Source organism: Photinus pyralis, unplaced genomic scaffold (genome assembly GCF_008802855.1).
Source record: "Photinus pyralis isolate 1611_PpyrPB1 unplaced genomic scaffold, Ppyr1.3 Ppyr1.4_LG8, whole genome shotgun sequence".
Taxonomy (NCBI): Eukaryota; Metazoa; Arthropoda; class Insecta; order Coleoptera; family Lampyridae; genus Photinus; species Photinus pyralis.
This window is the reverse complement of record NW_022170819.1, coordinates 34,515,094-34,535,612: the sequence shown is the minus strand read 5'-3', so window position 1 is coordinate 34,535,612 and position 20,519 is coordinate 34,515,094. Positions and strand designations below refer to the sequence as shown.

Here is a 20,519-nt window from a genome sequence, read left to right as displayed (position 1 = left end):
GCCAAGTGGCTATGTATCAAATTTCACTTAAATACCATCATAAATAAAAAAGTTTGCAATTCGGTTTATAAATGGTCGAATGCGAAAAGGGCACTGTGAATGTTGATTGATTAGGCTCAATTTTTGGAATTGCGTTTTATATGGCGAAAGCTATACGCATATTGAATTTCATGCAATTCGGTTCATAATTCACGGAGATGTCAAAAGGGCCTTCCTTATTTTTTGGGCTACATTGCCAATTCACGAACTCCGATCTAGAAATTTGATAAAGAATCCACATGCAAAATTTTATCGTAATCGGTACATTCGATATCGAGATATCGTGCTAACGGACGGACAGACGGACAGACAGACAGACAGACGGGCAGACACTGCAAAATTATAAATTCGCTAGGAGCTCGTTAATAAATTGACAAGTTCGTCTGACAAGTGACACAAGTGTATTGAGGTTCGTTAACGATAAACACCTTATCACCGCCAACTATGACGCTCAATTTGTTTAACCGCACTTTATTAGCATAGTCTGTAGAGGAAGGAGGAGAGGGAAGGTTATATAACATTAAAATTTCGTCCCAAGCGAAGGCACTTAGTTCCCTACCTAATTTGGGGGAATAATTCTTATTCGCTTGCTCAGTGAGTTCTGAAATCGCTTTAGGGCATCCATATCCAGGAGGCCTGCGGTTTACCTCTTCTATTTTGTGTTCTAAAACTCTAAAATTATGCTATCTTTCAACAAATTCATCAGTAATTACTAATTTATAAAAGCTTATGGCAATACAAGAACAAACTCAATAAATATTTTGCGCCCCGACATAAAACAAACAAAAATCACCGACCCATCGCACAAGCTGATAACAAAAATCATAATTGAATTAAAAAGTCACCTTCCTGCGAATTGTTAAAATATACTCATCACACAAGCTGATCACAAAAATAATAATTGAATTAAAAAGTGTGAAAAGTTACATAGCTGCTCTAACTACGTGCACAAACTCTCCCAGATACCTTAAATTATGTAAACACCCTGTATATTAATCTCGAACGCAAGCCACCCACGCCTATTGAACATTCCACTTTAAACTATCTGAATATGCCCTACATTGATTGTACTGATCTTCAACCTTCCGCTAACACATGATAAGTCTAAGCCAGACGGCAACACAGGATACAAATTAATTAATCTAAAAAAATTTTCCTGCCTCACGATTTTTATAAACGTACTTGAAGCGATACTCTCAATAAACTCGGTACGTGAGAAAGCATTACGTATGGTCGTTTACTTATTTTATAAATTTTGCGCAATGTTTTCTAAGGCCTTGCAAATTCAAATTTAGAAGGGAAACAAACACACTACTAAATCGGCAAGCAAGTAATACAAAACAATTGCCCTACATCCTAAGCTAATTACAGTAATTACAAAGGGAAATAAATGATACATTTACCTATATATGCGAATACGTGCACTGCCTGCCACAATTATTCTGCCGCACTCGACACTGCTTTCTCTTTTTCGCTACCAGTGAAAAAAATGGCGCTCAATCACTTATGAACCCTAGTCCTTGTGCAATTGGATTGGTAAAACTCGCGGTAAAATTTCTAGTGGGGTATCAGATGCATCTTTCACCCATAATGAAATGCATAAAGTCGGAAACGATAAAATCACAACCGGAAATGACTTCTACAGTTGGTCGTGTACTGAAGCTTCCAAATTTTGTATTCGCAAAAAGGAGGGCTGCTCTTTTTAAAAGAAATATAATTCTTCGCCAAGGTAAGTTAATTAAAAGTACAGTTTATGTATTGCAGTTAACTTTAATAACATGCTCTCAACAGGATATCGTGAACCTAAAATTAGAACGATTTCATGGATAAAAGTACCTTTAAATCGGTTACCTGAACGTGTGGCGGTGTCGAAATGATGTAACAAACCACATCTGCAACATCTTTCGCCTTTAACATCGGTCTGTTTTCCAGGGCTTCTAAAGGCGCCGGATTTTCTCCTTGTGTAAATATCTCAGATTCGACAAGCCCAGGGCTAACGCTCTACAGTAAGAATAGCGAAATTTCAGTCAAAACTATTCGAAAACTTTACCGAAATTTTTATCCGGCTTCCACATGCGATCAGTTCCTGCCTTAAAGCCTCTGTCAGCGCAGTTACGCCGTGCTTGCTGGCTGTGTATACGTGGGCCGCTGTCGGTACTGGAACCATGTGGCCGGCGAGGCTATTAACATGCACTATGTGACCATCGACGTTGTTAGCCTTCATACATCTCACTGCTTCCCTGGTCATCATGCATAGTCCCACAACGTTGAGATCGAGCATAGCCTTCCAATCGGTCGTGTTTCCGTCACACAGACTTGTATTCCTCAATACTCCCGCATTATTCACCAGAACATGGACGGGACCCAAATTCTCCCCAATCCATTTATAAGCGTTTAGTACATCCTCCTCCTTGGCAACGTCGGCTGTTAAATGGTAGTACCTTCCCTTTCTTCCTTCTAGAGCCCGGGCCAATTCCTCTCCTCTATCTTTACGCCTGGCAAGCCCTACAACCTGAAAAGCTTAATGAGCTTATTGTATACCATAAGAAGGCACCTACTATCAGCCCAGCATCCACCAATTGTTCAGCAATTACGGATCCGATTCCCGAAGTGGTACCGGTCACGATGGCCACCTTACCTTCCCACCTGTTCATGTTGCTAAGCCGATATGTAATGAATACTCATGTGCATGTTGGAGGCGATTACATATTATCAGGTGATAGATATGCCTCAAGGACCTCTTTGACACGCCTACACGTTGTACTTTCCTAGTTGTCAATCAACTAAAACCTGATTAACCTTTGACTACTGGTAGCTTTTATTTGCGGCTACACAGGGCGTGGGAAATTACAATCGGCTGTGGAAAATAGGTGAAACCTGAATAATGTAATTTAAATAGGGCGCCACTTGCTTTTTGTAAAACTAAGAAAACAATACTCTATGATTAATATACCTAAGTTACTATATTGAGTATCAAATGCTTGAGTCATTAAAGATTAAAAGGGTTGTCAAATTATGATTGCAGGTGGAAATACTGGAGCATGTAGAGCGAGACATTTTCTTATTTTTTGGAACACCCCTCCAGATTATATCCTATACTTCTATTATCCACAGGCTAATCCTACGAAACGAGTCAACCGAGTACTCAAGAACTTGCTCAGATATTACGTACACGATAACCAACGCAATATCTAGCTAATGTCACGTGCTATTCGGAGGGATGACGCCTTATTTCATTAATCAGCTCAAACTAAAACTTCAAAAAGATTACACCACTTACGAAGAAGGTCTGATGAATATAAAGCGAACGATCCGGTGTGCAAGAGGAATTATTTTTTATCTGATGCAGCTAGGTACTTCACAGCCAAACTTGCACCCAAATTTATCGGACCTTTTATTATAAATGAGGAATTTTCTAGGTGGGTTTATGAACTTAAGGATCGCAATGGTACCGTTTTAAATGGTACTTAGCATGCAAAATATTTGAAACCATATTCTGATTTGAGTTCAGACTTTCTTGTTTTTAGGGTGGTTGGTTGGAATTAATAGGACAGGTCTACATTGGGAACTTAAATCCACTTCTTTATTTTCAGTTCGGACGTACGTTTAGCTCCTCCATCTGAGCTCTTCACTTTCCTTCTTTTTTTACTTTCTTTACTATGGAGTAGTTTTCAAAACTCTATCGCCTATCAGCTTCGGGGTGTGTTTTAGGGATTTTATTCATTAATAAATTGTTATTATTATTACTTTCTGCTGTACAAACTATCTTCTACGTACTAAGGGCGGTATATTGGGTTTTAGGGTGCGCTGCAATTTAAAAAATTTCAATTGTTTTTCGTTACTCATTTGTTTTCTGAAATAAAAACAACTGAATGTTGGCTTATTATGGGAAATAAAATGTTAAACAACTTTTATATAAAAAAATTTGAATATATTCGATATTTACAGAGATATTAACTATATTCCATGGATAATGGGCACCCTGTATATTCCTGGACTGGGCTGGTTTGAATTCTGATGCAATTTTTCATTAGGTTGTTTTTTAATCACATATGCCTTGGTAACATTGTGTGGCAATTTACAAAAAAAATGCAACATTATTAATTTTATCATAATTTTATTATCTGTCAGTCACTGGTAAAAGGTCAAAGATTATATTATACGAAGTCTACGACCAGCTCAAACTGAATCTTCAAAAAGCTTACAAAGAAAGTCTGATGAAAATAACGCGAATACGATCACATATATAAGAAGAATTATGTTTTATCTGATGCAGCCAGGTACTTCGCAGCCAAACTTGCTCCCAAATTCATCAGACCTTTTATTATCATTAGAAAATTTTCTAGGTTCCCAATGGTACCGTTTTGAAGGCTACTTGGCGTGAAAAAGATTGAAAACCATATTCTGTTTTGGCACCTAAGGACGATAATCGTTTATGGTATTTTTTTAGTTAGTATTTTTTTAAGGAGGTTGACTGAAACTGATAGGGTATTAGGAACTTAAATCTACTTCTTTATTTTCATTTCGGGCGTACGTTTCGCTCTCCGCCATCCGAGCTCTTCGCCCTCTTTCTTTTCTTACTTTCTTTACTATGGGGTGGGTTTCAGAAGCAGTCTTTTGTCTATCAGCTTCGGGGTGGGCTTTTTCTTTTCATGGGGATTTTCATCTTCCGCAGAACAGCCATGGTATGTACGAGTAGGGTTGAGCTATAGGTACTTGGTTTTGTATTTACAGTGAAGCAATTGAAAAAATCAGGATGAATGTTGATGATTGTTATGTGCCTGGAGATTTGAGGGGGTTGGTGGTTAATTGGTGTTTCGTACAGGGGCCGGGGGGTGGGGGTGTATGTTCTAATCAATTTTTTTTAGTGGGGGACGAGTAGTTACGTGCACATTGCCTTTTTGCGCATTTTGTTTACTATAACCGAAATTAATTTTTCAATATTTTCATATTCTTCAAAAATCGGGTGCTTCTTTCAAAATGAAATACGAAGAGACAGTTTAATTTCATTAAAACGTTGGTCGTCGGAATTTCAGTACGTTAGAGCATGGGTTCGATCCTATTCATTTTGTGTAAATTTTTTCAACTCTTCCTGTTCCAAACTCTTGCCTCATTTTTAGCGCATTTTCCAACTCATGCAGGAAGGCGCTATGGCCAGTTTCTCCGTCCGTTCGTCCGAGGCCGTAACTATTTCTACAGTTTTCAAGATGTTTAGTTCGTTCTAAGTATTTACATTCGGTAGCTATAATAGGTCTGGCATCTCAACCAAACAAATCTTAACGATTAATGTGCGCATGCTCAGTCTGCGCAATGTTAATTTTCTAATTCATGGAGATATTTCTTCGAAACATATGCTTGTAGTAAAAACAAACATATTGTATATTGCAAAAATCAGATGTGCGCATGCGCAAACTACGCAATACCTATTAACTTGCTTATTTATGGAGATATTTCTTTGATATTGTAACCTTCTAGTCTAAACAAGTATATCGCATATTGTAAAAATGTGACGTGCGTACTGCGCAATGTCGACTATCTTATTTATACAGATATGTTTTTGAAATGTTAACCAAAGATTCGTGTAGTAAAGACTAACATATCGCATATTTTAAACATCAGACTGGGCAATGGTGAATTTCTTGTGTATAAGAATATTTATTCCATATCTTATTTTCTTTATACACATGACCTTTCGGGAAGTTCTGATTAATTCATGGAAAATGCGACAAAGTTACTCGGCCTTTGTTTAATTTTTGATATTGAGTGTAAATTCTACTTTCTAAAAGAGAAATCTGTGTCACCAATAAGTTTAAACTTAGACCGCACTATGAATCCCATTTAATATTCCACATTATGCATTGCAAAACCGACGTAGGTAGCATCCAGTCAGTGGCGTAACTACAATGCCTCAAAGGGACCCGACTTAAAAGTGTCCCGGCAAAAATGTACAAAAAATTTAATTGGTATATAAAGAATTCTTTAAAAAATTGAATTATTTACATATTTTGCGTTACTAAAGGAAGAGATAAAACGTTCGGGAAAAGGCGTAATGCAAACTCTGACTAATGTTTTATTTACGAAGGGGAAGGCATATGCTTTCTTTTACAGTGTACCTTACTATGTACCTAGGTATATACGTACTGCACAGTGCACAATTTTTTTCCGATTATTTAGTATTTTAAAAAGTTATTTTTATTGTATTCACTTATTACTGACGTTAATACAGACCAAATTTGGACATTTACAGATTGTCTATTTTGTGTATACATACTCCATTAGTGAATAATGAACACGCATTTCGTTCGATTTAACCACAGTTAACTGTTCATCTGACTTTAATCTAATACACTCAAAAGTAACCAGTTCAAATAAATTTAAAAGCAACTCCGCTCCTTTTTCATTTGCGAAAAATAATATTCCGAAGTCTCTTATATAAAGTACATGAAATACTTTGTTAATTAACGGGACCTTCTCCAGTCTAGAAGGCATCTGAAGGTCCTGGATACGGTAATTTTAAGGTACGATTTCGATGGAGCCGTCGGCGGCCGCCGGTGACGGTCGCCAAGAAAACCAGAAAAAGAAGAAACCGTACCTTAAGACTGAAGTTGTATTTCGAGATGAATGCCACTAAATAATTTTAACACCCCAGCACCTCTACACGGACGAAACAGTTAAAGACATTCAAAAAAGGCAGGTTCATGCACAAAGAATTGAAGTTGCTGTAATGAAACGAAAAGATTGAAGGAACATTAACAACCTGCCAATCTTAAACAAATCAAAATGAAGACAACATTTAAAGTGAAAAAGCAAATAACAAACAAATTCAAGAGAGAATTGTTACCCTGTGGTAAAATGACCAGTTTTTTTACAAGGTCAGAAGTTCTATATGGGGTTCTATCGAGGGTTCTATCATTGTTAAAAAAATTCGAGTCTTCTGGGGTGTATTTCTAGTGAACCGGTCTCTTAAAATAAAGTTACGCCACTGGATCCATTCACAGCTATGCGAACGGAATCGGACATACATAAAACAATAGTAAAACAACAAATACCAATGTTATGACCTCGATGTAGCAAATGATTCTAGTCACGGTTACTCTGCCAATGCTTCATGATGGAAAAGTGGGAAGGAAAAATAGCGATTGTAACTGGAACGTCGTCGGGTATCGGGAGAGCAATTGCAGTTCGGCTTGTAGAGGCTGGTGTTAAAGTAAGTAGATGCGCTAAGGTTTTTCTAGTTATGGTGGTTTTGGTTTACAAGGTCGTTGGGCTTGCAAGACGCGAAGAACGAGGGCGGGAACTTGCCGCGTATTTGAACGGGAAAAAGGGCGAATTTCACCATATCACTGCGGACGTCACCAAAGAGGAAGATGTGCTGAATGCCTACCGCTGGATTGAAGCAAATTTAGGGCCGGTCCATATTTTGGTTAACAATGCGGGCAATGTAAAGGAGGGAGGGTTGATCGACACAGACTCGAGCGTACTTCGCGAGGTGTTCGAGCTTAACACTCTCAGTGTATGCATGATGACCAAGGATGCCGTAAAAATGATGAGAGCGCATGGCATTGACGATGGCCATATAGTCCATATAAATAGCGTGGGGGGCCACGTAATTTTGAACAATGTAAACGTTTACTCCGCAAGCAAACATGCCGTAACGGTATTGACCGAAACGCTGCGACGGGAACTGAACGCCATGGGGAGCCAAATCAAAATCTCCGTAAGTTTAATCTAGAATTAACCGCCCGAAGCTCAATAAAACGTTTCAGAGCGTCAGCCCTGGAGTGGTCGATACAGAGGTCTATGACAACACCGTCGAACTGAAGGGTATGGTCGAGAAAATGACGACGTTAAAAGCTGAAGACGTCGTCGACACGGTAATTTTTATTCTGTCTCGACCTCCCCACGTGCAGGTACCTACGTATGGAAATTGTTTCTAAGTTGATTGCATCTGAAAACTTTTAGATTCACGACATTTTCGTCCGACCAGTAAACCAGCCCTTCTAACCGCCACCCGCATACAAATTATTAATAATTACTGTCTGTAACTGTTGTTACAATCACATAATTAAACAAAAGTAACTCACCAGAATGTCCAGTATGATCCACACCAATAACAAAAATGTTTAAATATCACGTAGAATTTCAGGACTACTACTTCTGTGCGGTAAGGTATAAATTGGCCAATTGGGGTTCCTCATTAAACGTATTCTCATGCTATTGCCAGCGTTGAGTGTGGAAGAAGAAGATGTTCATGAAGAAAAACTGAAGTATAAGATAAAGAGGAAATTCAACACCCTTTTATACCGATTGATCGCCTTTTTTCTAGAATTTTGGTAAAAGGAAGAACTGTCTACAATTGGTACGAGTGACGGTCTATCCCTCACATCCAAAACCTCCTCAATCTCTCCTTCCGAGATTGAACACCAGTACCTACTACGTTGAATTGCTGCAAGGACATCAACAAAAGTCATGTGTCTGCATTCATGTGTTATTCTATCTTAGCTCTTGAATGTAGTCAAGATGGGGTCTTATACAATACACTACACAGTTTTAAATAATGTCCCCAATGAGAAAAATCTCGAAACAATAGTGACGATTTTGTTATCCCACTACTGGCAATTTCTACGCACCAAAATTAATAAGAAAAAGTGTTTTCCCGAGAAATTTTGGTGCAGTCAATTTTTGGTAAAAGAGGAAGGTTATACACTGCCCTTTTTTGAGCCCCGAAAAAAAATTGTCCCAGATCGACCCGGAAAAAAAATTTTCTTATAGAATGTGGCCTGTAGAATCCATAATTTCAAACAGTTCCAAGATTGGGCTTCTAGTTCAAAAGTTACAGCCCTTTGAATTTTATTTCGAAACTGGTTTCTAGTCCATAACTTCTGATTGAGAAGTCTAATCGAAATAGTACGAATTGTATTGGATTCTACGCACCAAAATTAATAAGAAAAAGTGTTTTCCCGAGAAATTTTGGTGCAGTCGATTTTTGGTAAAAAAGGAAGGTTATACACTGTCTTTTTTTGAGGCCCGAAAAAAAAATTCTCAGATGGACCCGGAAAGAAAATTTTCTTACAGAATCTGGCCTGTAGAATCCATAATTTCAAACAGTTCCATGATTGGGCTACTAGTTCAAAAGTTACAGCCCTTTGAATTTTCTTTCGAAATTGGTTTCTAGTCTATAACTTTTTTTTTAGAAGTCTGATCGAAAAAGTACGAATTGTTTTGGATTCTACGCACCAAAATTAATAAGAAAAAGTGTTTTCCTGAGAAATTTTGGTGCAGTCGATTTTTGGTAAAAAAGGAAGGTTATACACTGCCTTTTTTTGAGCCCCGAAAAAAAAATTGTCTCGGATCGACCCGGAAAAAAATTTTCTTATAGAATGTGGCCTGTAGAATCCATAATTTCAAACAGTTCCAAGATTGGGCTACTAGTTCAAAAGTTACAGCCCTTTGAATTTTCTTTCGAAATTGGTTTCTAGTCTATAACTTTTGATTGAGAAGTCTGATCGAAAAAGTACGAATTGTTTTGGATTCTACGCACCAAAATTAATAAGAAAAAGTGTTTTCCCGAGAAATTTTGGTGTAGTCGATTTTTGGTAAAAAAGGAAGGTTATACACTGCCTTTTTTTGAGCCCCGAAAAAAAAATTGTCTCAGATCGACCCGGAAAAAAAATTTTCTTATAGAATGTGGCCTGTAGAATCCATAATTTCAAACAGTTCCAAGATTGGGCTACTAGTTCAAAAGTTACAGCCCTTTGAATTTTCTTTCGAAATTGGTTTCTAGTCTATAACTTTTGATTGAGAAGTCTGATCGAAAAAGTACGAATTGTTTTTGATTCTACGCACCAAAATTAATAAGAAAAAGTGTTTTCCCGAGAAATTTTGGTGCAGTCGATTTTTGGTAAAAAAGGAAGGTTAAGTATTCAAATACTATGCGAAGTATTTGAATACTTCTCAAAGTATTCAAATACCTTGCCAAGTATTCGAATACTTTCCGAAGTAAGTATCCAAATACTTTGCGAAGTATTCGAATACTAAATATTTGTGAAAGTATTTGAGTTACAAATACAAATTCTGCTTCCATAAAAATATTTAATGACAATGTATTTGAATACTTTAAAGGATTTGAATACTAAAAAGTATTTACAAAACCGAATACTGCCCAGTTCTGCTTGCAATTACAAATTACAATCGGTCTTGTGTAAGTAGACGATTCTGATAGGTAAAGTGGTAGGTAACCGCCATTTTTTTTAACTAGGTATGTACATCATTTTGTAAAAGACTCTAAAAACGTTTATTTTACATAAAGAATATTTCGATCAGTTTGAGAAACGGTTCGTGAATATCCTAGATTGGTTGAGTTATTGGTCTAACTAAAATGTCTTGAATCTGAACATGCGGCGGCCTCGAAAGTACAAACAAGACCATATCTGCAATGTCTTCCGATTTTAATGGATCCATTGATTGTGTAATGTTCTTGAAGTCTTGATTGTAGTCACACAATTCTGTATGGACCACGCCAGGACTGATACTCTGCAAACTGACTTTACACAACGAAGACGTCATCATAATACTCACCGATATCTTAATTTGGCTTCCGATTGTGTTCAGCTCTTGCCGTAGCGTCTCTGCCAGAGCCTTTACAGCAAATTTGCTGCCGAAGTACACGTTTGAATTTTTGATGGGAAGTACTATGTGACTCCCTAAACTGCCTATGTGAACTATCTGACCCGCTATATCATTGGCTCGCATCACTTTTATAGCTTCCCTGGTCATCATGCAGAGACCCATAACGTTGGTGTCAAAAACCTCCCTCCACATGCTCGTTTCTCCATCATACAAGCTACTCTCTCGCGTAATACCGGCGTTATTAACCAAAATGTGAACCGGTCCCAAATTTTCTGTAACCCACCCGAACGATTTCAGCACGTCTTCCTCCTTAGAGACATCGCCGGTAATATGGTAGTATCTGCCTTTTTTCCCCGCCAAAACCGACTCAAGTTCCCTTCCGCGATCCTCGCGTCTGGCAATACCAACGACCTAAAAACTCACAAGGGAATAACGTCAGTTCATACAAGTCGCTTACGTCCACCCCCGCCTCAACCAATTGCGTTGCAATCGCCCGACCGATCCCGGAACTTGTACCTGTCACAATTGCAACCTTTCCTTCCCATTTTTCCATGTTTACCTGAAATGAAACTTGACTGTAGGTACACAGTGCGAGACTTGCGATAAACAACGGCGTTATCCCACAATTATCACAAATGCGCGTGTCCTATTTAGCGTGACTGTGTGATTTGAGTAGTCAATATTTCCCAAGGCTGACTAGTCGTTTAGGGTGGCAGAATTTAATTTGATTACATTGAACCATGACACCATTTTCTTTAAAACATAATGTTACGATGTGTTCGTTTGTTATCTTTTAGTACATTAAACTTGGAAGATAACGTCAAGTTTGATAGTTCTCTGTTGCTATCCATTTCTGTAGTTTCGAAAACTAGTCCGTATAGTGAGTTTGCAGGAACAACATTACGTAAAACTTCCAAAATAATGTTTTGCATTCAAATTTTCTTGATACACATGGCAACACAAAATATTATTTTTGTACTCATTGAATGGAAAGATAATGTTTCCAAGCATCCTCGATGCACGGGAAAACGACTTTCCCGCATCGCGGTGTTTTTTAGTTTCCGCTGGAGATAAGGGGTTATGCGCATTCTTCAGTTGGTAGTACTTATTGAAGTCAACGAACGTCATGTCATAACTGTCATCTGCTGTAAAATCAATTAAACCGTTGGTTGAGGGTATTTAGTGCGATTAATCGGAAACAGACGTACACTAAGTTTTACGTAAATATATAAACAAGAACTTATAACGCAATCAAATTATTTTTCAGAATTGGAACTCAAGAAAAAGTAAAATTTATTGTTAAAACGTCTTAAAATGTGACCAGTGATATTCCGCAACTATTGGCATATGCAGGTTAAGAAAGCACATATTAACACACACAAAGCTTCCAAGGATTATAAATGTAACGAGTGTATTTACGCAACTCAAGATAAATCAAATTTGAGATCACATTTGTTCACACGTCTTCTGGGAATATTAAATACGATCAGTACACTTACGCGACCAATAAAAGCACTCTTTTCAAAGCATATTTGTTAACACTGAAGACTTCCAAGGATATGCAGTGCAAACGATGCAATTCCGTGACCAGTGTAGCACTCATTGCAAAGGCAAAATATGTATTAACCAAAGGTCTGAAAGTTTTAAATGTGACCAGTGCGATGAAAAGTGGGTAGTTACAAAACTATGTTACCAACCAAACATATTATTGTGTTACCAACTCATGATTAAAAAAAAACTAATTTACAAAATTTTATTAATTTTGACCTTTTTTACGCAATTCGTTACAAAAAATATTGTACCTAACTCTTTCGGAAAGAATTTTCCCGCATTCGCACAAAATGCAGCACTCCCTACGGTCGTGCTGCAAACAAAGTGCTCATGCGGAAAAATTAACTTACCGAACTTGTTAGGTAAATAACTATTTTCAACGCACAAAACACGTTAAAACTCAAGCACTCTTTCGAACACACTTATCGATAAAAACAGGATTTTGATCGCACCAGTAATGATCGAGTTATGGCGATTAAACATGATGTTTCTACTCAATTTGGCCTCGTCTGACCAAATAATGTTCCCCAAAACACTATCGTCTTCCGCTGATCTCTTAACATTAGCCATTCGCAAAACCCAATTCATCTTGGGAGATCCCCTCGTCGCATATTATAAAAAGAAAATGATCAAAGTCCTCGTGTGAGATCGAAGGGACTTCAGCGCATTTTTGTGTGGCAGATCAGTGTTTTATTAGCCAATATTGACTCCACCATCAATAAGATCTTGCCGAAAGCTACCACGTTCACTTTGTCGGTACCATTTTCTCACTTACCGTGCACTCGCAATTCGCGTTTGAAGTTTTGACTCCACCATCAGTAAAATCCTTTGGGGGTTACCATATTCCCTTTGTCGACACCCACTTCTGATCACCCGCAACAATTCGGATTTGAAGTTTCGACTCCACCATCAGTAAGATCTCGTCGGGGGTTACCACATTCCCTTTGTCGATACACAGTTCCGACGTCCCGTTCATTCGTAATTCACATTTTGGTAGATTTCGCTAAAATTCCGGCATAAAATCGTATTCAACTTTTGGGTACTTCACATAGCTCGACCTTCTATTAGTGACACGAGAAAGAGAGACCGCGATTCGCGCTGTAAGAAACTTTTGGGCGCCCAAAGTCGACTACCCCTCGAAGCGCGCCGCGCAAAAGGTGGTTTATTTCGCCCCTAGGAAAAAAAACAAAATTCCGCCACGCAGGAGTTGTGCGCGTTGGCAAGATCTTCCCGTACGACACCAATTTGAAAACAATCGGAGAAAAACTGTAGAAGAAGATAGATAAAAACTGAAATATCTCCAGGTTAGTATAATACGCTCGGGGATGGCGTCCAGATGTCGTCGACTCCAAATCTTGTAGCCCCATCCCTAACGTTCTTAATTACACGGCCCCGATAGTTACATGTACACTCCTTGTCTTTTTACAAGCGTTTTTCTACGGGCGCGCATTTACTGCCAGCCAGCCGGCCAGCCAGCCAGCCAGCCAGCGAGATTAAAAGCTACTTTTTACAACAAAAAAATTTTGCAAAAATGCGCTAAAAAGGGGCACAATGGTAGTTAGATGCAGCTAAAAGGCGTCAAAAATAAGTCTCAACAGTATAAGCTTGGAACGAGGGGCAAGTTATCTATCTCGGGGGCGGGATTCTGCTAATAAAAATTCTTCGGTTTAGAATCTATGTGTGATATCAGATATATGATTTTAGATTCATGATTTCCTTACTTTTGTTGTAACATTGTATTTGCCCTGCAAGGCCATGTAATTAGCCATCTTTCTTTTAACAGAAGGATTTTATTGCACCAAAGACTTCATGTGCCTTTCATCCTTAGAATTTTTGCTACCTGCTTAGGTATCCTACACTTGTTTTTGACTTTATGATTGCAACCAACTTGGATTTATTCTTAAAACAATTATATATACATAAATAGATATAGGCTTCCATTTACTTTCAATAAGAAGCAACTGTGCCAACATATACCTAAGACAGATATATTTTGAACTGTAAAGTAGAACACCGCACATGCACAGTAGCGTCAGTAGCATAGGCATCGCAAGAATGGGTCATTTCATATTTATGTAATAAATATAAGAGTACCGTTTTAGCGCATTTTTTGATTCCCAAAAAGGAGCTTATTATAGTTTCACTAACTGACGGCCGTTCGGGCGCCCTTTAATGTTTATATAAATCGGTCGAGATCTTGGCAATGGAATATTGTAGAACTTTCGACATTATATTCGTACTATCGTGTTATTCCTGCATCGCTTCGTACGTTTGGGCGCCTTTTATACATTGGCTGATATCTAAACAAGTTAAAAAGTAATCGTAAACGATTTACATAAAGCGCATTTCCACTTGCATTCATTTCCCATTTGTAAGATGCAACTTCTGTTAAAATCGTAAAAATCCGGCCACAAATATGAAAGATAGCGTTGCACATGGGCAATCCATTATTGACGTGCTACTTCAATTTCAGTTTACAGGAAGAATTTCATTTCAATGCTTCTCTAAATAAGAAAGTTGGAACTGCGCATGTGCAAACCTAAATTTTGAAACTAACGTTAGATTTTCCTTTGTTCCAAGCGCCTATGTATCAAATTTCGTTTAAATGCTTCCATAACTAAAAAATTTGGCACTGTGCATCGCAAAACCAAATTTTGAAACTGGCGTTTGATTTCCCCCTATTTTCCAAGTGCCTATGTATGAAATTTCATTTAAATACTTTTAAAAATAAAAAGTTTGCAATTCGGTTTATAAATGGTCGAGATGCGAAAAGGACACTGTGAATTTTGAATCCATTCGACTCAACTTTTGGCATTGCGTATTATTATATGGCTAAAGCTATGCCCATATTGAATTTCATGCAATTCAGTTCACACGGACAGATAGAGGGACAGACAGACAAAGGAACAGACGGACACACCAACAGACAGACAACAGACAGCAAAACAAAATTATAAACGATCTTTAGGATTGTTAATAAACGGTAAAAGTGTAAAATTATGGAACATGTAAAAAACTATTTTTTTGGTTTTTTTACAATAACTTTTTTAGAAATAAACGCACAAAAAATGCCTCGACACCATCACGCACCAAATAGCGAAAAAAGTAGAACAATAGCTCTTAAGAACTAGTAGCGTCTCAACGCACGAGCGGACGGGCGGACGCACAGACGCTTTTTTTATTTTTGTGGAAATGCGCTAAAAAAGGAATACCTAAGAGCCTTCGGGATTTCAGCATTAGTTTCATACTGTCGTTATTCCTGCATCGCTAAGTCTGAAAGCTGAAAACTGCTAAGTTGTCAGACAACAGTGATAGGGCTGTACCTCTGAAAATGTGAAAAAATGTCAAATAACTTTGAAACCATGGCAGTTAGACATAGCATCATTTGACAAAATCATACTGATTTTTTATGAGGAATTCAAACATGGTATCAGAAAAGATAGTGCTATTTGAAATAAGAAAGTTCCGGTACCGGTCTGACACAACTGGAAAAGCGGCCATCTTGAAAATATTTTTCAATAATTCCTTTCGATCGATAATTCAATAAAGGTAATGGGTCCCGATTCGAAATTCCAAACCGTTCCTGAAATACTTCTAATGGTCCACTTAACGCCACCCATATACCTATTTCACTTTCCCAGAACATTTAACTAAAGCTTCCGAAAAACACCCTGTATATATATAGGTATCCCTTAAGGCTCCTCTGTAGTCAATCCGCCATATTGGAAAAAATAGCTAAACGTTCTTATGAATGTAGTTGCAGACTAACAAATTCTCGATAGTGGATATTCTTTGCAATGATGAAAAGAACGGCAGTACTTAAAAAAAATTGAAATATCGGTTTTAGTTTTTTAGGAAGATCGATGAATAGAAAAATCCTTTTTCGTAAATAACAGCCGTTGTAATGGGAGTAGAAAAACGTACAGCACCAATTTGGAAATCCGACAGTATTTCCCACGGCGGTACTTAAAGATATTATTTCCACCTATTATGATAATGCATATATTTTTAAAAATATGTATCGCGATCTTCAGAAAAAAATCAAAACGCTAACGTAACGATAGGCAACTCAAATTGCACTACAACTCCTGAGGCGACAACTCATTACTGAAACTACCTGGCATTATTTCGTGAAAAACCCTTAAAATATTCTTCATGAAACTACGTGTCGTTCAAAGCGCAAGGGCAAACATCATTGCATGGTCTCTTAAAAAATTCTTTAAATTGTTTACTGGACAAGGTTTGCCTACTTTCCCAGTAACTTTGGTCTAGGCCTAGTAATTTGGGTTCGGCGAGTGAATAGTGAATCATTTTCAGAGGGCGAATCTTCTGGGAGCGAATACTCCGAGGGCGAAGTTTCTTGGTGCCGGGTAATTTTGGAACCAAATCCTCCGCGCGCGAATTTTCTAGGGGCAAATTTACCGCATACGCAGATAAATAAATTGCATCACTTATATTCGAAAATTTATTTAAAATACTGCATTTTAGGTACCTAATTAAACAAAGTGGTTGCTTCACATTATTTAGAATGTTTTCTGTCCATTTTCTATTCCCTGTTAAAAACATTTTTAAATGTATTTCACCTTCCTCTGATACTTCTTAAGTTAAATGTCCTCTTTATTAAGTTGGTCAGAAGTACATTTTTAAATTTTATTTTATCAGTTTGGGCGTTGTTGATTCCATGCACAAATGTTTGGGATTTGTCCCACTACTTTATGCAACTGGATCGCGTTTTCATAAGCACGAATTTCTTTAACATAGTCCTACCAACCTGTTGTTTGTTAATCATAACCTCACTTTCTATTTCAAATTGTGACTACAAAATCAGGTAAGAAATTGTGTAATTCTTTACAAATAATCACACAAAATAGAAGTTTATTTGCAAGTAAAGCTTTATGTACAAAAAAACTAACCTGCCCACTTAAGACACCGAGTATCCATATGAGTGTCCATACACTTAATCGTACAATACCTCATACCGCACGTCAAACAAACATACTGACTGAAAAAGCCACACACAGCACAAAAATGTCTGTAGGGCATATTAGTGTCCTCACTCGCCATATCCATATACGAAAACCTACCCGTACTTTCCGCCTCGACACGATCCTCCTCGAGCAACTGCAAGATATGCTTACGAAACTTCATCTGGTAATACTCGGGACTTTTCTCCTTCTTCTTACTGCGCGTGCGCGTCTCCAAGTTGTCTTCAAACTTCGGTATCTTCTTGCTCATAACCAGGTCGGCGTGCGGATCTTCATGATAATTATCGGCGTCGAGACTTTCGATCATTTTTCTATGCCGACGTTTGCGCGAGGTCTCGTCCACAATACGTCGCTTTTCATTCTCCTTCAGGCGGGTAGAGCCGCGCAATGTCAGTTTCGATATCGTCATGTTTAGGCCTTCTCGGTGACTGGGAAACTAATCTGATCCATGAGATCGTCGATTTTCGCCTGGAGAACGTCCAAAATGTCTGCCGAAATGAACAGGTGGAACTCGTCGAGATCTTGTATTATAAACTTCCTTCCCAATTTTAACGTTTCGTCCAGGTGTAGTAAAAACTGTTTCATAGCAGGATCACTGGAAATAAAAATGTCGCGTAAGGGAATTTCGACTGAGGAGAAGAAAGCGAGAATGCTGCAGCTGTTTTACGAGAGGAAGGAGTTCTTTCAGCTGAAGGATTTGGAAAAGATCGCGCCGAAGGAGAAGGGTATAATTGTCAATTCGGTCAAGGACGTCTTGCAGAGTTTGGTCGATGATGGGGCTGTCGATACTGACAAAATAGGCACGTCCATTTATTTCTGGGCGTTTCCGAGGTGAATAAGTGCTTGTAATGTTTGCGAAATTGAATGTGTCTCCTACAGCAAGGCCCTCAACTCCAAGAAACGCAAAGCAAACGAATTAGAGGATCAGTTAGCGGAAGCTAATAAGAAACTAAAGCTAACGGTAGACTCCATCACGGAATTAAAGGTAAAACAAAAGCAGCACAACACAAAACTGTATACGACATGTTGTACTTTTAGTCAGGATGTGACAATAGTCGCGAAAGAAATGGGTACCTCGACGAAATTATGGAGTTGGAAATACAGAAAAAGGTTCTCGATAAGGATATGGAGAAGTATGCCGACTGCAATCCAATTACTTTAAGGAGAATGCAAGAGCAAACAACGGTAGGCTATTTACACCTTGTACAACTTACACATGAGTTGTAATTGCAGAAATTAAAAGAAGCGGCGAATCGCTGGACTGATAATGTCTTTAATGTAAAGTCCTGGTGCAAAAGGAAATTCAACATGGAAGACCAGGAGTTAGACAAACAGTTCGGGATACCAGCCGATTTTGATTATGTGGATTAAATGTTTACTAATGAGAATAAAATAAAGGAAAACACTCACCATTTCACCAAAATTCCTTTCATAACATTAACCATTTTCCGGATTTTGACATTTGTTACTAGTTACTAGGGAATTTTACGTTGTTGTGTTGGCAATGCAGTGTTAAATTTTTAAACCATGATTGATGTACAGTGTGGTCCAATTTCGATAGAATTAAATGGGTAACTTTCTTATTAGCGCAGATAAACGAAAATGGCTTAGGTACTCGTGAGCTCTTTTTTCATGCTTATTCCATTACCGTTGGCAGCAATATGCTGCCGTCTTTTGTTTTTTCACTAGAGAGAAAAACTGAAATTTATTCTTGAAACTAGAACAAAATGGCTTTAGCATTATTTAGACGATGCAGCAATAACACGATAGTACGAATATAATGCCTACAAGAGAGAGAGAGAGAACCGAAAAATACCAGTTCTATGGCACTAATAATGGGTTCCGGTTCCAGTACCGGTTCTTTTCGGTTCCGGTTGCAGCCCCTAATGCACACATTTTTGAGAGCTGGCAACCACGTGACTTTTTAGAAGAAGGTGAAAGCTGTCTGCACTACCATCTCGAGACCAAAAACGCTTCATACATCTTATGGTTTGGATCATATTCACGATTCAGATTAACACTAAAATAGACGCACTGATGTAATTTAGAAATGGCGTATATTGGTGGGAGCGGTTTGTAAACATTGGATTATTGTAGCGGGTTTTTAAGTGGAAATGTACTAATTTCAAAGTAAATTGAATGTATCCTGCCGTTTTTGAGACTTGAAAATATAACTCGCCTTAATTAATTCTAACCTATAGGTACCTGAAGGGCCTTTTTCTTAAAAACTCGAGGGTGTCTTGAACTAGCTTATGAACACGCAATTAACTTAATTTTCTAATTACAAATAAAGATCAAAATTTATCATTCAATTTATAGTGCATTCGTACAACTCGCCGACATTCCCTTACGTTGATTATGCTTTAAAACAGCCTTACTATTCGTGGCACAATTACAATTTAAATTTTTCGATTGTGGTATACGTATACCTAATCGCGCAGAGTGCACGTACGTAACATCCCTCTGCTTATCGTGTGTAGGTATAACGCAATTACACTGTTCACAAATTAAATGTTGAGAATAAGGTTGTGTGTTACTTTAAGCGAACACTTAATTGTAGTAGGGTAATTAAATTACCAGTGTAATTATCAGTATAACAGTGATAGAAAGTTATTCAAAGCGGAATGCCCCAAAGAATGACGTATATATCTCCCATTTTTTGTTGTGTAATTAATTGCACTGTTCACAATATTAAAGACTTTGGAAATGTTACGCGTTCGACGATGATTCTTTAAACTTAGCCTTATTTATTGTTGGCTGTGTAATTGCACTGTTCACAATTAAAGACTAGAAATATTATGCGTTGGGTGACGATTTCTTCAATTATCTCTATTATTGTTGATTGCATAATTACACTGATCACATTTAAAGTTCTTGAAAGTAACGTGATAAAATATGACATTTTAAACTATACTGCGGTCTTTAAAGTGTAATTACATTGTTTGCAAATGAAATTTTTGCAAGTGGATTTCCTTTTACAGCCGTAAAAAGTACAATATTACTTTTCGCGATTGTAAATAAACAAAATGGCGGTATTATACCGCCAAGAGTAAATGCAATGTGCTGCCGTCAGAGGTCTTACTGTTAATTTGAATCGTGGTATTTAAGTTTGTTGGTTTTCTATGGGTCATAAAATGCAGGCAAGTACTAATCTTTGCATTTCTTTATAACTTATTTGTGTTTTGTATTAGGTACAGGTACAGTTTTTATAATTTTCATGTTTTTGAAGTAGATATTATTTACCTAACCTCAATTATGCATCGCGCGTATGAAAAATGCCGTTAACTTTTATTTGAATCGTTAGGGGTTAGGCTT

The 20,519-nt window shown here is 37.7% G+C and overlaps 5 protein-coding genes and 1 long non-coding RNA gene across 9 annotated transcripts; 3 read left to right on the top strand and 3 right to left on the bottom strand.

Annotated features, from left to right (window-relative positions):
* Positions 1 to 1,789: 1,789 nt before the first annotated feature.
* On the bottom strand, positions 1,790 to 2,878 carry LOC116179311 (farnesol dehydrogenase-like). Its single transcript, XM_031499072.1, has 4 exons — positions 2,598 to 2,878; positions 2,090 to 2,551; positions 1,891 to 2,040; positions 1,790 to 1,842 (listed from the first exon to the last, which is right to left on the bottom strand). Exons 1-4 carry the CDS (start codon positions 2,691 to 2,693, stop codon positions 1,810 to 1,812), a joined length of 741 nt encoding a protein of 246 aa, XP_031354932.1. The 5' UTR covers positions 2,694 to 2,878; the 3' UTR covers positions 1,790 to 1,809.
* Positions 2,879 to 7,079: 4,201 nt separating this feature from the next.
* On the top strand, positions 7,080 to 8,125 carry LOC116178651 (farnesol dehydrogenase-like). Its single transcript, XM_031498216.1, has 4 exons — positions 7,080 to 7,246; positions 7,298 to 7,756; positions 7,806 to 7,949; positions 8,002 to 8,125. The coding sequence occupies exons 1-4, from the start codon at positions 7,148 to 7,150 to the stop codon at positions 8,041 to 8,043; spliced, it is 744 nt and encodes a 247-aa protein (XP_031354076.1). The 5' UTR covers positions 7,080 to 7,147; the 3' UTR covers positions 8,044 to 8,125.
* Positions 8,126 to 10,319: 2,194 nt separating this feature from the next.
* Positions 10,320 to 11,664, bottom strand: LOC116179187 (farnesol dehydrogenase-like). Of its 2 annotated transcripts, XM_031498904.1 has the most exons (4): positions 11,469 to 11,664; positions 11,126 to 11,421; positions 10,618 to 11,079; positions 10,320 to 10,572 (listed from the first exon to the last, which is right to left on the bottom strand). In XM_031498904.1, exons 2-4 carry the CDS (start codon positions 11,219 to 11,221, stop codon positions 10,387 to 10,389), a joined length of 744 nt encoding a protein of 247 aa, XP_031354764.1. In that variant the 5' UTR covers positions 11,222 to 11,421; positions 11,469 to 11,664; the 3' UTR covers positions 10,320 to 10,386. The 2 variants fall into 2 exon arrangements, with proteins under 2 accessions (XP_031354764.1, XP_031354763.1); XM_031498903.1 differs by having other exon boundaries at positions 11,126 to 11,664.
* Positions 11,665 to 11,689: 25 nt separating this feature from the next.
* On the top strand, positions 11,690 to 12,031 carry LOC116179189. The gene is made up of 2 exons (XR_004146971.1): positions 11,690 to 11,888; positions 11,936 to 12,031. It is a non-coding gene; the product is annotated as an uncharacterized LOC116179189 (long non-coding RNA).
* Positions 12,032 to 16,797: 4,766 nt separating this feature from the next.
* LOC116179144 (meiotic nuclear division protein 1 homolog) lies at positions 16,798 to 18,616 on the top strand. 3 transcript variants are annotated; one of them, XM_031498862.1, is made up of 5 exons: positions 16,798 to 17,047; positions 17,795 to 18,035; positions 18,084 to 18,189; positions 18,243 to 18,389; positions 18,438 to 18,616. In XM_031498862.1, exons 2-5 carry the CDS (start codon positions 17,812 to 17,814, stop codon positions 18,573 to 18,575), a joined length of 615 nt encoding a protein of 204 aa, XP_031354722.1. In that variant the 5' UTR covers positions 16,798 to 17,047; positions 17,795 to 17,811; the 3' UTR covers positions 18,576 to 18,616. The 3 variants fall into 3 exon arrangements, with proteins under 3 accessions (XP_031354722.1, XP_031354721.1, XP_031354720.1); XM_031498861.1 differs by having other exon boundaries at positions 17,792 to 18,035; XM_031498860.1 differs by lacking the exon at positions 16,798 to 17,047 and having other exon boundaries at positions 17,648 to 18,035.
* On the bottom strand, positions 17,044 to 17,645 carry LOC116179145 (zinc finger HIT domain-containing protein 1). The gene has a single exon (XM_031498863.1). The coding sequence runs from the start codon at positions 17,611 to 17,613 to the stop codon at positions 17,128 to 17,130; it is 486 nt and encodes a 161-aa protein (XP_031354723.1). The 5' UTR covers positions 17,614 to 17,645; the 3' UTR covers positions 17,044 to 17,127.
* Positions 18,617 to 20,519: the final 1,903 nt, after the last annotated feature.

Coding starts and splice junctions, on each gene's coding strand:
- LOC116179311 (XM_031499072.1), bottom strand. CDS start 2,693: ATGAACAGGTGGGAAGGTAAGGTGGCCATCGTGACCGGTACCACTTCG. Junction 2,552..2,597: donor TGGTGGATGCTGGGCTGATA/GTAGGTGCCTTC, acceptor TAAGCTTTTCAG/GTTGTAGGGCTTGCCAGGCG. Junction 1,843..1,890: donor CGACACCGCCACACGTTCAG/GTAACCGATTTA, acceptor TTCTAATTTTAG/GTTCACGATATCCTGTTGAG.
- LOC116178651 (XM_031498216.1), top strand. CDS start 7,148: ATGATGGAAAAGTGGGAAGGAAAAATAGCGATTGTAACTGGAACGTCG. Junction 7,757..7,805: donor GGAGCCAAATCAAAATCTCC/GTAAGTTTAATC, acceptor AAAACGTTTCAG/AGCGTCAGCCCTGGAGTGGT. Junction 7,950..8,001: donor CTCGACCTCCCCACGTGCAG/GTACCTACGTAT, acceptor GAAAACTTTTAG/ATTCACGACATTTTCGTCCG.
- LOC116179187 (XM_031498903.1), bottom strand. CDS start 11,221: ATGGAAAAATGGGAAGGAAAGGTTGCAATTGTGACAGGTACAAGTTCC. Junction 11,080..11,125: donor TGGTTGAGGCGGGGGTGGAC/GTAAGCGACTTG, acceptor GTGAGTTTTTAG/GTCGTTGGTATTGCCAGACG. Junction 10,573..10,617: donor GAAGCCAAATTAAGATATCG/GTGAGTATTATG, acceptor GTCAGTTTGCAG/AGTATCAGTCCTGGCGTGGT.
- LOC116179145 (XM_031498863.1), bottom strand. CDS start 17,613: ATGACGATATCGAAACTGACATTGCGCGGCTCTACCCGCCTGAAGGAG.
- LOC116179144 (XM_031498860.1), top strand. CDS start 17,653: ATGAGATCGTCGATTTTCGCCTGGAGAACGTCCAAAATGTCTGCCGAA. Junction 18,036..18,083: donor TATTTCTGGGCGTTTCCGAG/GTGAATAAGTGC, acceptor TGTCTCCTACAG/CAAGGCCCTCAACTCCAAGA. Junction 18,190..18,242: donor ACTCCATCACGGAATTAAAG/GTAAAACAAAAG, acceptor TTGTACTTTTAG/TCAGGATGTGACAATAGTCG.